This window comes from Charadrius vociferus, unplaced genomic scaffold (genome assembly GCF_000708025.1).
Source record: "Charadrius vociferus isolate BGI_N301 unplaced genomic scaffold, ASM70802v2 scaffold62, whole genome shotgun sequence".
NCBI classification, from domain to species: Eukaryota; Metazoa; Chordata; class Aves; order Charadriiformes; family Charadriidae; genus Charadrius; species Charadrius vociferus.
This window is the reverse complement of record NW_009647419.1, coordinates 4,365,792-4,383,531: the sequence shown is the minus strand read 5'-3', so window position 1 is coordinate 4,383,531 and position 17,740 is coordinate 4,365,792. Positions and strand designations below refer to the sequence as shown.

The window sequence follows — 17,740 nt, the reverse complement described above, 5'->3', positions numbered from 1 at the left end:
CTACCTTTATCAAAGATCTCTGAACTGCGATACAGCTGGTGGTACCCACGCTGCATCGAGGCAGCCTGGCTGGAGGGAGAGGTCATCCTGGCTCTGCTTCTGTTTGCATGGGGATGTAACACAGGTTCCTCCCTAACGTACATCATAAGTACTTCTGCCACACACTTACCTCCAGTCAGCAGGTTAGAGATGGTGAGCTTGGCACAGCAGCTGTTGCCAAAATTTTTCTCTTGGTCTGCGTAGCACCAGTATGTGCCCAGGGGATGTGGGAACTGGGCCAAGGCAGAGAAAGAGCCGTGGATCCTGGAGCATGGGGTGGCGGGATATTCTCTGCCGCAGGTGGTAGATGGGACTGGGATCTGTGTTTATGGGGAATGTGGTAGGGAGAGGAGAAGATGGTACATGCTTGTATGGGTTCAATGTAGTGGCTATCTTTGAGAAAGAAAAATCTTGATTTGGGGGCTCTAAACTGGGGATAGGAGAGCTAAGGGAATGTGAAGGTTTGTATATATGTTTTAGCAAAAGAGAGAGCTGCTGCTGACACCTGAGCAAAGCAGATTTGGGAAGGCCCGCTCTAATGCAGTAACGCTGGCACCAGGAGCCACGGGGCAAGGGAGATGGTAGATGGAGGGAGTTAGAAAACTGCTGTCAGCTCTCAGTTTTTAGGGCTGGAGTCACAGGACAGGAAAGGAGGGAATACTCTGTCCCTACTAAAGTCTGCCTCTCGATGACCAGGAAATAAGCATGTTGAGTGTCCAGCTGTGGGGAGAGAGATGCCACAGACTAGGACTCACTGGGGGAACCAGGAAGACACCAAGCAGGCAAAAAAACCAATTCTCTTGATAAGTCTCAGCCTCCACACAAGAGCCTGAGACACACAGAAGGGAAAACACCTGTCCCACACCTGCAGGGGATCATAGGACATCAGACCTGACACAGGACCTGTGCCAGGGGAGCAGAGGCTCTTTGCCCCCAGCCCGTGTCCCAGGGAGGGCTATGTGGTGCCATGGCACTGTGCCTGTGCCTTTGCTTTTCACCCAGGATTTTTTGGGCCATAAACCATGCCAAGCAGCACCTACAAGGGTGTGGGAGCAGGCTTCCGTGGTATCCCTCACCTACTCCCTGTGCCCTGGGACTGGAGCAGGGCTATTTTCTCCTGCCCTGCTGGAGGACTGTGGCAGGCATGTATGTGGAGGCAACGTACAGAATAGCGATGCTACTTTTGAGGAGGGCTTATGAGGGAAGACCCCGAGTCACTCCTGATATGAACAGAAGCCCTAGTAGGAAACCGAGTATCCTGGGAGGGGGTGCTGAGTTTTAATTAGTTTTGACCATCCTGACCCCAGGCTCTGAAACAGAGCCAATTACGTTCACTCCTATGGGGAAACTGAATATGAATTAAATTTCAGAGCTGCTCAGGCTCCTCTATATCCCATCAGGTCTGCCAGTTCTGTGCGGGGACACTGTGCTGGGAGGCTGAAGGTTCAGTTTTTAAGAAGGGCAGTTTTTAGGACGGGGCCTTTTGGAGCTTTCTGTGGGGAAACAACCATTTGGGTACTAGTTGGTGTGTTTCCATTTGGGCCAGTCTCTGAGAAAGAAACTGTTTTTTCTTTGAAGCCAGGAAACAGTGTTTTCTCAATAAACGGAGCTCACATTTCCAGCATGCACCCCTCTCACCCTATTTCACTTCATATAGTTTCTGATTTCCATTCCTCTTTGCCTCTCTATTGCAAACACAAATAAGCGTGTGTGCGCACATGCTCCTACCTTATCTCACTTTTTGCTTCCGATTCGAATTTAATTGGCTACAGGACTTGAGGTAAAACAGTCGGTTTTCTTTTATGAACCCAGTGATGAACCTGCAAAACCCTCATTGGTTCTAGGAATTGACAGACGTGCTTAAATTTCCTAGTTGCATGCAGACCTCTTGCATTTTGTATGACTTTGGAGTCCTTGTTTCTAGGGTCGCGTGTGATCGCAGGAAACCATGGAAATTTTTTATTACTGTTGACTGGGAAGAAGCTGACTTCTGAGACTGTTTGCTTGTTTGCCAAGTTGCAAGAGGCTGAATGGGATGTAGAAGAGACTGAAAATTACTCCATTTCTGTGGGGAAGAAGCGTCTGGGATAAATCCCTGCTAGCTAAAGAAAGAATGGCAACTGAAGGCCATTCCAGTTGACCCTTTGCAGGCTCTTGATCTGTTGTGACCTGCTCTCACATCTGATCAAACAAGTGCCGTAAATCTCATCTGTCACAAAAATGCTACAACTCTGGGCCGAACTCAGCCAAGCCTTTGGTGGGAGGAATCGGTTGCAGTGCCAAAACTAACAGGGGTTCCCAACAGTGGCTGTGATTGAGGTCAAGAGAACAGTAAATAATAGTGGCATTTGCATCAAACGGGGATTTTTCCTTAGCAAGTGCTGATTGCAAAGAGATGTTTTACTGTCCTATTCATAAGCTAGAACACAGTAGCTAATAACAACTTGATGCAATATAGATGGGCTTAATAGCGTTAGGCCTGCTGGGATTTTCTGAGCAGTTCATAGCTTATGCATAATACAGGCCCTTTAGCCAACATCTTGGTACGCTGTAAAATGGGGAAGTGGGGCTTGAGGGAAAGGGAGCAGCCCTCCATCTAAGGTGGTTTGCTGGAAAGAGCATAATGGGTCCAAGGGGATGAGAAGATGGTGGCAGCTGGCTGGGTCAGAGGAAGACACAGCAACACTCCAAATGGGTTTTTGTGGTTCGGGGATTTTTCTCTTGCCCTTAGGCTGCTTGTAATGAGGCCTTGCAAAAGTCCAAGTTTTTGCATGGAAATGGGTGAGTTTTCATTCTGATTAGCTTTCTAGGAACCGACTTATGTATAAATGAAAAGATGCAAATGAAACTACCTACAGGTTTTAAAGAGAGGAGGAAAGATGGTTGGGTTTTGTGGTGGTTTTTTTTGTGTGGTTTTTTTTTGTTTTGTTTTTAGTTTTTGGTTGTTGGGTTGTTTTTTTAAACCATTTGGAGAAACTTATGTGCTCCAATCTGCCTACCCAGAATGCTGGGACTCCAACTTCCTGATCATTATGAGACATCAAAAGCTCTTTGAATCTCTTTCTAACTGTTTCATGCTGTTTGTCTAGATAGGAGAGTTAGTTATATGCCAAGCATAGTCTCTCTCACTAGTGGAGCTGAGGAACAAGGTGAGTTTACCTTTGTGAATCTAAACTTCGATTATTTGTGCATTTTCAGTGCAGCATCTACTCACAGACTGAAGTGACGGAGAATTCAGTGCCTTAGTAAGTTGTTCCAGCGTCTTTTTACTCTCATGGTTCAGTTGTCATGACTTAATCTAAGCCTGTCTCATTTCAGTTTCCAACTACAAGCTCTGTTTATGCCTTTGTCTTCTCACATAAAGAGCTATTTGTTATCAGCAGTCTCTTCCTTATGTAGTCTCAGACACCAGAACAAGTAATCTCTCAGCCTTTTTTTCAGTGTGTAATCCAGAAAGAGTCTCTTTAGCCATTTACCGCAAGGCATGTTTTCCAGCCCTTGATTCATTTTTATAGCTCTCTTCTCAGTTTTTTTTCAACATCGTTCTGGCAGTGTGGTCACCCGTATTAAACAGATTTTCAAAAATGATCTCACCGACACAGATGCAGAGGTGATGCCTGTCTCACAATACTTTTAGGAAGCTTTGGCTTAATCATCCAAGGATTTGGACAACTTTGGACTATGGAATTAAGCTGAAAGCTGATGCTGACTGGGTTACATTGACTCAGGCTCCTCTTAGAGTTGTCATCTCTTTCCTAACAAGAGTGACCTGTTCTTTTCTCACAGTTTTTCTTCCAGACCTGTACATTATCCAAGATAGATTGAATGCAGTTACCATAAGCCCGTTCCATCAAGCAAACCAAGTTGTCCTGTGTGAGGTATCTCTCTGGTGTGTTATTTACTGCTGCATATTTTGTGTCCTCTACAGATGTTGGTATCTTATCCTGATGTAGGCACTTAAGGATGGTGATTGTCAGTTATTGCACATTAAAGTGGCTGGCTGGCTTTGGGAGGGAGGGAAGGAAGCAAAACACAAGGCACATCCCAGAGCTGTGCCAAAGTCTGCGCCCAGTCACCCCAGCTCCAAATAGATGTAAGGTCATTCAGACACCAAAGGGGGTTATGTGTGATGTTGGCTACACAGCCTGAACAGGAGACTTTAGAATTGATATGCTTTAGCTATGTCAGCCTGCTGGGTAGATCTTTGACCTTGATGATGTGAAACAGCATCAGTTTAAGAGGTTCGTATGGGATCTCACTAGAGAGGTCTTCCTACAGAAAGTCTTCCCTCTCACTAGAGAGATCTCTGTGGTGCGTACATCCATTTAAAATTTCTTTTTGAACTCTTTCAGTTAATGTGTTTTTAATCTGCTTAATGTGGGCTGCATTTGAACAGTATTACATCTTCAATTAGCCTGTCGTGTGGAAGCAAGCCAGGATCTTTCCAATGCCTGAGGATGTTATGACAAGATAGTTACTTTTCTTGTTGCTTTCTCAAACACTACCCAGTTTGTCTGCCAAGGACCCATAAAACTATATTAATCATCATTCATTTTTTAACTTGTAAAGTTGCATCCCACATTCATCTTCCATGAGTTTTTTTCTGGAATCCGTGAGGAATAAAAAGATTTATTGCTGTTTGTTCTGAGGTCTTCTCTACTTACATTGACCCAATTTGTTCATGTTTGTACTTCCATAGGTAATACATGCATGGAGGGTACAAAATAATTTTATCTCCTCTTGTGCTTGCAGGATGCTATCACAAACCTCCCCTCAAAGGCCTGGCTAGATGAAGTTTTCCCCCATCTTTTGCTACTTTCTAAGGCATTTTTAAGGTTTTTATGATCTGTTATTAGTCTGTAATTCTGCCAGTTTTGCATTGATTAATTCAGATCAGGGTACACAGATCCAGCTAGAGTCTTACAAACAGGACATAGAGAAGCCTGTCTTTGCATCATGTCTGGATTTGTCACAGATTTAGCCACAGATATTCCCAGATTTAAGTTCACACAGGTTATTTCCAGAGCTGTACACAGAATTATACCCTGTCTCTGTGCACCACAGTGGGATGGTTCAGCAAACATTGCTGAAACTTCTTTAAAATGTCCTTTTCACCCTGGGGTATCTGATTCTGGGAAGTGTTCTTATCTGTCACAGAGAGGCTGGAAGGAGCAGAATGCCACATTACAGTGTGTGCTGCTGCAACCCCTTGGGCTGATAATTGCTGATGGACTGACTCAGACCAGGATCTGCTTTCAGATCTTGATGCAATGACTGAGAATGAGGAAGGTAACAGCCTTGCTTTTTGTGTTCCAGAAGAGTCGGGAATGTGAACACCAGAAACATTATGGAACCAGCTTTGGGCATTTATCTGTTGGATCAAAATCCAGGCATCAGGACAAGAAATGGAGTGTGTACTTCCCACTTGTCCTGCATATCGCCTTTGCTGCAGCCTAAGTCCTTCTCAGTCAACATGAAAAAGCATCTCTGTGAGATAGGCATGTGCCCACGTTACAGGGATGCTGCTCCTCCAAATGGTTCCAGTAGTGCTGGTCCAGTTTGAGGTCAGCCACGGAAGCGGCCTGGAAAATCGAATGTCAGAGCAGATTTATCCAGTGAGCGGCACTGTTAATAAATTTCCCTCTCCTGGTCCAAGTCCAGAGCAGATGGGACAGAGGTGATAGCCAGATGGGGAGGTCAAGGGAGCAGGCTGCTGTCCTTGAGTGATTGCCAGTTCAGTCATTGGCCTCCTTTCTCTGCCCTCGGCTGCAGAGGAGACCCTGAGCCCCAGAGCATGATTTCTGGGAGCCCACAACACCTGCAGCTGTCAGAAGTGACAGTGCTATTCCTCATGCAGGGAAAGACGAGAGCTGCAGGGCTGGGTCTGCTTCAGCAGCAAGGCTCATGTGCTGCTGCTTCTCTGGAAACATGGTGGCAATGTAGAGGGAAGACGTGAGGTTTCCAGTGAGGGAGCGAGTCCTCCGTAGCTTGAGTCCATGGCCTTCTCTGAGACTGGTAGTATCATCGAGGCCTGAAGAAGCGGGGCTGCCAAATCCTCTGCTGTCTCCATAGTTGGTTAGCGGTTTTGGGAATAAGATGTAGGGAGATGATTCTCTGCAACCACCCATCTGTTGAATATACACTCATGAAAAGCTATCACAGTTACTGATACAACAGATAAAGCAATTTTTTTTCATAATTAATTAATAGAGGGGGAGTTGGACACAGGCACTTATGAAATTCACCCATTTTAAATGCATGCAGGCAATGATGTGAAGGGTGGAGAGGGAAGATAGGACTTTCAGATGGCAGAGATGGTGGCTATTTGGCAGCTTGCTTCTTGGAGCCAGTCACTATTCTGGAAGACTTCAGCCATTTCATCTGGTGGACCGCCTGGACATATCCTCATTTTTCTATCCTTCGCCCGTGATTGATTTGATCTATCTTGGTTCATCTGAAGATGACGATGACAATGATTAAGAGGTAACCATCCAGAGAGTGACAGCAAAAATGCTTACGGTAAAAAATGTTCTTGCCTCTCCTTTCTCTATGCTATACCTACTGATCCTGTGTTTTTAAACTGCATGCATTTCTTAAGTTCCTGTATGCACCACCCTCTTTGTTACATTAATTCTTATGGGAAAAATTGCTTCGATATCTGTTGACCTCAGCTGCTTCATCTATGAGACTGAGCATTTGCCATAAATCTTTTCATTTGAGCATCCTTTCAGCCTCCTTCTGAACGGTTACGTTTTCATTGTCGTCATCTTCCTTAGATGAATCAAGATCAATCAAGGGTGAAGGATGGAAAAATGGGGTAATGATGACAGTTAGCAGAGCAGGATATTAAACGATTGGCAGCAGAACTCTGAGGCAGCAGATAGAGAAGTGATGGTGAACTGAGTGTTGGTCTATGCTCAGTTCTTCCTCCTTGGTCCAAATTCCCTACTAGGCCTGAAGGAAAGACTGAGGAAGAGCCTGGTTTGTATGGGGAAGCTTGTCCTCTTTCCACTCTGTCTACAGATAAGTGGAGACCCACTGCATTAAGTCTTCCTGGTCTAGCTTCACCCCGTGCATCCTTTTTCCTTACTAGTACAGACAAAGAATTCGAAGTAAACATATTAAGGAGTGCTGGTAAATATTTGATTATCTTAATTGCCTTGGATGGGCCCTCCTTCCCCTACCAGTCTCTTTCTGGCTTGGATCTCTCCCCTTTCCAGTTCTGACCCCTCCACCCCATCATCAAAGCAGGTCTGATTTTTTTAATCAACATTTCTGCTTTTGGCTATGCTGCCTCTTGCTTTGCCTGCCTGTTTTGGAAAGCAGCTGTGGAGGGATCATCTACTGCTCCCAATTTAGCTTTCAAACTGAAAACAGAAGGTGAGGTAATGCTGTAGCTCAGCTGTAAGCAGAAGGCTGTGACCACCTGTGGCCCTGACAATCATTGCATTTCTAAAGCAGGGACTCTTCTCCATTTTCACAGTATTGTAGTCCTCAGAAGCACTCAGTTGTTCCAAATCCTTCTGAGGAATGTGGAGGGCCTGTCCTAGGATGATGAACCTCACAGACTGTCTGTTTTCCCTCTATTTTCCCTTCTTTACACTGTGGATGGAAGCATAGGGAATGCATTCTGCTGTGATGGGTCAAGCAGCTCTGTTTCTGCTCACGAGGTTGCAAATGGTACCTGCTGATCTCTGCCCCATTATAGGTCCCTGTGCCCCGCTTGTCTCTGCCAGGAACGTGAGTAGAGTCAGAGCTGTAGATTCAAGTTTCTCTTTTATTTTCTCCCTTCCCAACTTTTTGCATGTGATTCCTCTGGCATTTAAAACTCTAGGACAGTGTTTCTGCCCAGAGAAAACAATCTAAATAGGACCTAAAGCTGTGCTTCTGCCACCTGAAAAGCAGAGGAAGGAGAGAAAGGGGAATTGTAAAGATATATATACACACACACGCGCACACATATAAAAGGTCAACATCATCTTGTCGAGGGTTTTGGGAGGGGAGGACTACATATTCTCTCCTAGCATTTGTTGAGGTTGGGCACTACTGGGGATAGGACAGAGTTGATTACTAGGACACAAAACCATCTATGGGGAGGGCTTGCAGTAGGCTTAAACTGCAGCAAGGGAATTGGGTTAGAAAAACTAGTGATAAACTCTGAAGTAAGAGGAAAGATGTGGATTCTCTATTTTAGAAGAAGAATCTCCTTTGGTTCTTTTTGTGGGTTGATTTTTTTTTTTCTTTCTTTAGTTTGCACTGGCAATGAGTTGCTTTATTCCCAGAACTACCCAGCTGAGTAGTAGCTCACCTATGAATTATTGAGTAGTAAGATAACTGGTTCTCTGCCAAAAGTTAATGCATATGGGATGCTTTTGGGGAAAGAGTATCATTGGCTGACTGTTAGTGAATATTTGGATCTAAACTATTTATATGCTATTGGGAGAGGCATGTCACTGCCAGCCCAATTTGTTAAACAGAAGCATGTAATAACAGATGCATGGGTATGAGCTGATATCTTGTTATCTTCTAGAAGACAGAGGCAGAACCTGAGCGGAGAGTTGGTGGCCTGACAATGCTACACATGCAAGGGCTCCCCTCTTGTGGGTATGTGGGTGGGCAGGAGAATCCCAGGTCCCCCCTAGCCAGCACCCTGCTTCATCATGCGATAGCTAGCAAAATTGGCTGTGAATTAGAGACAATATTTTCATGTTAGTCTGTGGCAAAAAAATAAATCTAGAGTTATGCCATTGGTCTGACAGTAATTGAAGGGATTAGCTCTGAAATGCCCATTCTCTCACCCTCTTTATTTCTCGTGTGCATAACTTTGCTAATTGGGTGGTATGTGGGTGGGGGAAGGATTATGCATTTCACATACAAATGTGTATGTGTCTTCTTTACGTACACCATCTTTCCCCACTTATCTTTTTCAATTAGAGGAGTGTACTGTTTTGAAACCAGGCACTTGAAGGTAAGTCAGGCATGGGAATGAGGTGGCTTTACACTGCCAGAGAATACTTGTCTTTGTAGTGTCTTGTTAGCATGAATTAATTGGGCAGTGAGTCTGAGTGGAGTTCCAGCATGTCTGGGACAGATCTTTTTTGAGGAGGCATGTCTGTGAGGCAGAAGGTCTGGAAATTCCCACCCAGGATGGACTTTCTTCAAAGCACTCTGTAAAGTGAGCTAGGTGGTCTCACGTACTAATCAGCACAGCTTGTCGTGCAGAAGAGGAAATCCTTTAGTAAACCCCTCTTTATTAAAACAAGGTGAAGACTGGTTTGGCTAATTGGCTTGGAAAGTTCACAGAAGAGGAAAGCAGAAAAGCTGGTAGTGAATACATTTCATTTGCTCTTCTTTTAAAAGCAGTCAACTAGGAGAGAACTAAGCCTTCTTTGCCCTGTGCCCTGCTTCTCTGGTCCCTCCACCCACTTGTCTAGCAGAAAATGTACTCAAACAAATTTGTTTTGTTTGAAATAACAATACTTGCAACTTGGCTTTCAAGTACTTTGGAAAAAATACACGCTTTATCTCTTTATACATGGGGAGACTAAAATGCAAAGGCAAAAGGCATAGAAGATGAAAGAAAGAGATTCTGCCTTTTAGCTGAAATAGGCTGAGCGAGCCTTCCTCCATCTCCCCTCTTCTAACTACTCAATTATATCACCTCTCAGAAACAAGCAGATGAGACTGGGCCTGTAAATGTTAGGTATTTGTCTCCACGTGGAAAACTGCTGGTGCCTAATGTGCGTTCTTGGGGTGTGGGTGCTGTTGTAGGGAACAGAATTGCACAGCTGTGATTTCCCAGCCTTGTGACAATAAAAGAGCTACCTGCTTGCTTGGGTAGAGAGCTCTGGTCTCTCCTGGAGCTGAAACCGTGGAGTTTTCTGCCTGCTGTGAACACAGGGGTGCAGTATCTTTGATGCCTGTGACATCTTTATTACCTTGGATTATGGGACAAAGGGCTGGATAAGGAAGGCACCCTTTGCTCCAATGGCTTTGGTTGTCTAGAGAAGATTAGGGAAGGCTGCATCCTGTATGACTACAGAAGGGTACCTATCAGAATTTAAATGGATGCTGCATGGGGTCATATAGGTCTCATAAGACTCTAATAGCAGCCTGTCCTGATTTGCTTTCCAGAGAGAGAAATTGCTGCCTGCTGTCATTAGCCATTTTGGATAACGAAACCCAGCTAATAGTTGTAACTGACCACAAAGTGCAGTCTTTCAAACTAATTTATCTGTGTGTCCTTTGCAACGTTAATCCAGCAAGCAAGTGGTCAATTAGCTCTTACATGTAGGATAAGGTGAAGACTACAAGCAAGAGTCCCACCGGCACTGTGATTGCATGGCTAAGCCATTCACCAGAGTGGGATGAAAGCTGCTGAAAATAAAGCTGCTTTCTAATCTAGCAAGGCTTGCTATTTTCATCACTTGAGTTAGGTGTTGCTCTTTCTAGATTTAAATAAAAACGTACACGATGACTGAATCTGGAGGGTAGAGTAGAGGGTGTTTTTCACAGGAAAAGAAGCCTGGGCTAAGGACTGAAGTGTGGGTCAGGATACAGGACTCCTACGCAGCTTCTGTCTGATGCTGCTGGTTCGCCTGACCTTGGGCAGGCCCTCCTTCTGCTTGTGCCTCTCTTTTTCCGCCTGGACACTGCTGCGCCGTGGTGCTCTTTGCAGCAGAGGAAGCGTTGCGGGAAGTAAATCCCTGTAGAAAAATGAGAGTGCAGCAGCCCATGGCAGCTGTGTAGACCAGCAGTACAATATGGGCAGCTGACCACCTACGGAGATGACCGTTGTCAGCTGCTGGTCAGAGTGGCTACAGGGGGAAAAGGGCTGCCTGTGAGTCAGAAAGCAGGTTATGTGTGAGCTCCTCAGCTCTGACAGCCCTTTCAAAACAAGCCAGCATTTGGGAATTGACCAGGGTATGCTATTCACAGTCCTCAAGCTGTAGGAAGGCAGACTTTGCATGTGTCATGCATAATAGTGTGGTCCTGCGGTGTTTAGGATTTTCGACCGTCTCAATTCTTGCCTGAGCTCTTAATGCGAGGTCTGTTCACTTGGTGTTCCCCTGTTCTGCAGATGCTGGTTTGTGTTTAAGCTTGTCACTGATTTCTGTGCATCAGTCCACTCCAATATGTGCCTTTTTTTTGCTTTCATCCATATCTGATTAAGCAGCCTCATGACAACATCCCCATTTTTTAAAGTGAAGAAATTTTTTTTACTTTTTTTTTTCCCCCCTGTATTTGCCCCACAAGTGAAAAAATTTCCATAGTGCATCCCTGCCATCCTGGGATGCTCTGACTTCATCACTGGTGAAAGAAGCATCTCTGCCTTCTGGTGGCGTCTGAATTTGATGGGAACCTGCAGCAATCAGAGAGCATTGCAGGGATCACTGAGTGCCCCTTCATGAGCTGTGCCCAAGCAGGGACACACAGTAACAGTGCAAGGAGACTGTAGTCTCTCCTGCAAGCACTTTGGCTCTTGTAAGGAGGAACACTCCTCCCTTCCTCAAGGCTAAACTAAAAACAGACTTAAAACAAATATTTAGAGACTTGAACAGAGCTCAACAGCCAGTGCGCTTCTCACTTATCTAGTAGGACGAGCATTTCAGTCCTAGTTACTTCCAGTGAAACCAAGAAAATAAAGAGTTTATTGAGGCACAAAGCAACACCCCTTGGACACTTGACATTTCTCTGTTGTGCTTCCCTTGCTCTTGCCCTTCATCATCAAGAACACCGTGCTAGCTTTGCAACCCTTCAGCGCAGAGCATCTGCTCCGGCTCACAGCAAGGGGGCTGCCTACAGCTCAGCTTTGCTTTAGGGTGCCTGGCACGCTGGAGTAGGTTGCCTGTGTTCGGCTGATTTGATTTTCTCCTAACGAGCAGGTGAGTGATTATGTTTTCTCCTGTTGCGCCATAATTCTGCTGCAAAAGCAGGCTGCCCTGCCTTGTACTTCACAGCAGCTGCATCTTAACAAGGTTGCTGGAGGAGCCTCACTCATTCGGCGTTGCCTAGAACAGTAATGCGCTGCCCTCTTCACCCCTTTCGTCATTCCTCCTGCCAGCTCGCTCTTCTAGAGTTAAGCTGTGTGCTGAGAGAAAACAGTAATTGTCTATATTTGTTTGCCGTGTTTCTTACCAGGGGATCCCAAAGCCCTGTGTATGCAGAGAGGATTTTTACCTCCTCCTTGAAGCGTAGCAACCTGCTGCCTGCGACGTGGCTGCTGCTTCAAAGAGCGCTTCAGCTGCATGAACTGGAGTTCAGGGGCAATACAGAAAGGCATTTGAGGAGCCTCTGGACAAGGACCCGCCTTCGGAACTGGGCTAAAAACCGGGGCTGATACCCAAGCTCCCCAAAGAGCATCACGGCAGCTTAGTGAGCCAGAATAGCCAGATATGGCTCCCTTGTAGCCAGAAGGGATGCTGCTTCCCTGTGGGTATTAGAGGCACCTGGAAAATAACATTATGATTTCCTGCAGCTCCCTAAAAAGTATGCGTGCAGGAGTCATGTTGGAGGTCTCTGCTCCAAGACAGTCACCATCTCAGGTGTACTGGAGCTGTTCAGTTCCCTGTTCCATGGAGCTGGAGCACCAGCTCATTTAAACAGGCTTTCTTTTGTGTTTAAGCTAGGGATGAGAAAAGGCTGTGTTGTTATCATCTGCTAGGATTTGCCGACTGAATCCCTGCCTTGGTGGTGGCTCTCCCTTTTGTGTATAACCTACCTGAAGAACTGTGGGCTCCCCAGTTGGCATCGGAGGCCAGAGCTGATGTCTGGCTGTTGACCTTTCTTTGCTTTCTTATCCACCAGCAGCCTTCAGGAATAGCTGCCCCTTGCCGTAGTGCTGCATGAATCCTTTGCAGTGAAGGGATGACCTGCTTCACCTGTCTTTCCAGAAAAACCAGGGCTCCAGGACTACCTGCAGAGTTAATGCTTGCTGGGTGTTTCCTAGTGCCAGAGACAGGAGAAAACGTAATAAATTTTTACTGTATAGGCACTTACAGACATTCCCTTCACAAGATGGTAACATCGGCCCAGAGCCTCTCCCAGTGCAATCAAGTAAATCCCATGTGCCAGCTGAAAAAGATTAAATATCTTCTGCATCCTTGGCTGTCCTGCTGTTCCTGGGACCAAAGGAGGCATCTGCAGTGTCACAGCCCTGCCCCTCTGTACCCTTTACCAGCCCTAGACACTCCCTCAGTGGCACCCGCAGGGGCACCTTCCTTGCACATGTGTCCTTGCAGGGGGGACTTTGTCCTCTTTTCAGACCTTTTCTCTTGCTCTGTCCCAGCTCTGTGCACAGGTGCCACTTGGTGCAGTGAGGGAAGGAAGCTGCTTTCCTACCCCTGTCTCTCCTCCTCATGAGATAGATTGCTTTGAGTACATCTGGAGCTGCTGTGCCTTCTTTTTTTTTTTTTTAAGACTTCTTTTCATTTTTCTCTCCCCTTTTTATCTTTTTTTTTTTCTTTATATGTCACCAGCTTGCCTTGATTATAATGTGAGACCCCACCAGCTTCAATTAAGGAGCAGATGTGACCCAAGAAACGGGATAGCAGCTAGGGATGGAGATGACACATTCATGGCACTAGGTCTAATCAAACAACTTCTCACATTATTCTCACCGTGAGGTGGGAGACGTGCGAGCCAAAGGCAAGTCAGCGCTTGGAGCGCCCGCAGAGACACATTGCTAGCAAAGCCATCTGTAATGAGCTGACCATGCCACTCAGCACGGCAATGGGAGCTCAGTCAAGGGCTGCTTTTAATCTACTTAAGTGCAGCAAAGGGCCGAGAGGCTGAGAGTTGAGAATGGGTACCTAGAAAACAATCACTGCTATCAAACAAGGGCTGCCAGGCGGAAGGGATGCTTGTACGCTGCGACCCGCAGATGCATCTGTGTCCCTAGGACCCATGGGGTGGTGCATACACCCCCTTCATCTGTGGTGAAGATGGAGATATCGCTAGTGTTACAGAGCTGTAGGTGGGTCTTGCTGGGGTCGGGGTATGGGAGGGGGAGAGACTGGTGCGCTGGAGCCCTCCAGGCATGGCTGTGTTCAGGGATGCTGTGTGCCCTATGGTTCCTGGTGGAGCTGTGTCTGTGGTGCCACAGATGCTGTGTGTGTTGCAGTTTTGGGGGCCTGGCTGTGCTTGACAGCACTGTGGACCTTTAGAGGAGGCAGATGCTTTGTAGATCTGTAGTGCATAGAAGTTGTCTGTGGACAAGAAGAGGTGCTTTGAACCTGGAGAAGGTGAGTTGTGTTTGTGATGGAGCTGCTATAAATCTGTTCTCCCTCTTTTACATTTGGGCTACAGCTGTTTTGTGTTCAGGAAGCCTTTCTCGTTTTAGAGGGAGAGCTGCTGGTTATTCCCATGCTGTAGTGTTTTAATTAAGAGTTTATTGCAAGTGAAACATTTCCATCAGGTGGCTGTGGAGATTGAAGTCCTCTGCCATTACATTAAGTAAGAAGTAACCCAAGCAATACCAATCCAGACTTTCTCCTTGCTCTGCCTCAACCATACCCAAATCGTGAGGTTCCTGTAAATTTTTATGAGTGTTAAAGAACAAGACTTAGTAGCCTCCCTTTGCTAAGGAGGTGGCCACACATCACCACTCTCACACTACTGGCAGAGAAGCTGACGTGGAGAGATGTGACTCCCCTCCCAGCGTCAGGGAATTGGTTCCAGAGATAAAAATAGGACCCAGAGTCCCTGTAGCCAGTCCCCGATGTGTTGTGTTGATGTATTTAGGAGGCCCTCTAACACCCCTTGAGGTCTGTGCTCAGTGGGGACAGCGAGTGCATATCCCTCCATCTGAACATGGTGTCCCTGAATACCCTGTCGGATGCTGACCAGGAGATGATGAATGTAACCGCTTGGGAGCATTCGAGCCTGCTCAGGGAGTGCAGTTTATGCTGTGTATGAGGACTATGGTTATCCTCATTAGGATCTGAAGATTGAATCCAAGCTGTAGCGCTCAGCTGCTGGAGTTGCACTTCTCACATGAAAGAGCAGGGCTTGGTAGCTCCTCCAAGCAGTGTCTCACTGTGGGATGAGTACTTGCTAAAGGCCACCCCTACCTAATAAATGAGAGGGAGGTGGGAGGTGGCCCCAGCCCAGTCAGAAGGGGATGTCAGATGATTATTGCTGCTTTTGGTTTGATGAAGCGTGGCTCCTGCTAGAAATAAATATCCTCGGGGAAGTGATAGGTGCCTGTCTCCTCAGAGGCACCGCTGGGGTAACCGTGCTGAGCCAGACGGCTGTTCCCTGACGGCGTCCCCGTCTGTTGCTCTCTTCGGTCTCCAGTCCCCCCCGTGGTGGAGCCGGCCTTCCAGGATGTGCGCCAGGGCATGGGGCGCAGCGTCGCCCTGCGCTGCACCATGCTGAAGGGCAGCCCCATGAAGGTGGCCACCTCCGTCTGGCGCTTCAACGGGACCCTTCTGGCACAGCCCCTGGCAGAGCAGCAGGACTACTCGGAGCTGAAGGTGGACAGCGTCAGCCGGGAGACCAGCGGTAGCTACGAGTGCAGCATTTCCAACGACGTGGGGGTCTCCACCTGCCTCTTCCAGGTGTCTGGTAAGTCATCAGAGTGAACTGTTGGATGCGGGGTCATGGAGGTGGGAAGCTTGCTCCCCATAAACTGGTGCCAGTACAGTCACCCTCTACTGCTTCCTCTGTGCATGGCACTGTATTCAGAAGGGATGACTTTCCATAAACCACCAGGGAGATCTGTCTCCATCATTCAGGTAGTCCTTCAAGTCTGGGATGGACCCGAGGCAGTTAGTGCCAACCACTGGTACATTTTAGCAGTGTTTGACCACTTGCCTGAAAGATACAGGACTTAAACTCAAGGATGCCATCAGCTTTCAAGCCTGGACAACCTGTATCATAGATAAGTATAGACCAAGGGGGAGTGAAAGGCTCTCTACACCCCCCCAAAAGGCTCCAAACCATCCAATTTCTCCTTTAAAAACAAACAAACAAACAAAAAGTGTATTATGTACTCCTGTACCTTCCCTGTGTCTCCTGTCTGTCTGCATCTCACGATGCCTGACAGGACAAATGGGAGCTGGGAATGGGTACTGGTACTCAGTGGATTTGCTGCTCGCAGTTTTCTGTGAATCCAGCAGGCACTGTAACGGGACTTCTCTCCAGCACCTGCAACTGCAAAGAGGGATGGCAGAGTTATAGCATCTAAAACCGCACGTCTGACCTAGTCTCTCCAGCTGATCGTTAAATCTGCTTTTCCCATGACCCCAGAATTGACTTGGGCACCGTTTTCTAGAAAAGCTCTCCAATGAAGTTGCCTTAATAAGCAGTAAATTCAGCCAAAATACTGGGTTTTCAGTCCAGGGCCAATTTATAATACTTTTCAAGTCAGGGCTGAACAAATGAGAATAAATAACATCCAGAGAGGCCTGATTTTGAAGCAGATCTTTCCCAGGGTTTGGAAAAGCTCAGGTATGCTGTAACTCTGAGATGCTCTCAGAAATGGGGAAGCCCAAACCGCTTCTACTGGTTGGGCCCCTTTTCAGGACCTTGCTCTCACCCCTTGAGATTTCCTGGAATTTGTCTGGCAGTGGATTTTGCTTGAGAGCTTTGGCCCTCTCTGCCCTTTCTTCATATGCTTGTAACTCTCATGTCACTAAGTGATGGCAAACCATATGCTGCTATGAGCCACCACAGTAAACTGTGTCCCTAGCAAGCCTGGGAATGCTTCCAGGATCTGAATTTCTTGCTAGAAGTAGTAGCAAATACGTATTTCCACCCTGGTGTGCCATGCTGTGCCCTACGAGATAAGAGCCGCTCAGCAGAAAGCAGCGTTCATCCCTAGAGAGCGCTCATCAGGAAAGAAGCAAGCATTTATTTTCCTGCATCCCTTCTCCTTTTCCAAGGCGTTGATATCTGAAGGTTGCTTTTCAGCTGCAGACATTTCTCCCTGTGTCCTGGACAGTTACAAATCAATTAGACCTTCTGAGCCTGTAGAGCAACTTGAAAAATAATCCAGTGGCTAGACTGCTGTGCTTGGGCTCAGGACCACTGGAGTTTTAATTCTCATCAGCTGCAGCCTTCCTGTGTGAGCTGGGGCAATAGTATGTTTCTGTTTCTCCTCTGTGAAAGAAGGACCGTAAACCTTCCTATCTGTCAGGGAGGCAGTGCCTCATTTGTGACTGTAAGGTGTTCAGATGTACCGGAAACAGAATACGTAAACCTGCCCAGGATGGGATTGGCTTCTTCTATGGATGGGAGATTAGCTTTCTGAGATGTTTTGGAAGGATAGCAAGATACCCAACTCACTCCCCTTGAGCAGGTTATCAGGACAGTCCATACTGGTCACCACCTGTGCTCCCACTAGCCACAAGCACAGAAAAGCCCTGAAAGATGGAGTAAATAACCTTCATCTCTTCCCATCAGCTATAAGCAAAGGGCAAAACTGTCCAGCAACAGTAAAATTTTCCAGAAAGGAAGTTCCAAAAGTATCTTGATGTGCTGCACTTCTATTAGAAGCCTTTTTTTTTTAGCTTCAGTTTCCATCTTGGAGTCAATTAATAAGGAATTAGTATCATGCAAGATGATGATTATCATCAGTTCTTATTTTATTTTGGAATCCATTATGAAGCTTGACTTCCACAGTCAATACAAGTTGAATAAGCAGCAATTAGTCTCTGAGGTGGTTCTGAACCTCTTGCTTGTGCAAAAATTCAAGTCA

The 17,740-nt window shown here is 46.5% G+C and overlaps 1 protein-coding gene across 1 annotated transcript in view; it reads left to right on the top strand.

Moving 5' to 3' along the window:
- The window catches only part of MDGA1 (MAM domain containing glycosylphosphatidylinositol anchor 1), a 105,411-nt gene that overhangs the window by 36,616 nt on the left and 51,055 nt on the right, over positions 1–17,740 (top strand). Inside the window, exon 9 of the mRNA XM_009880461.1 lies at positions 15,337–15,606. Coding sequence (XP_009878763.1) covers positions 15,337–15,606 — 270 coding nt within the window. The remainder of the gene's footprint in view (positions 1–15,336; positions 15,607–17,740) is intronic.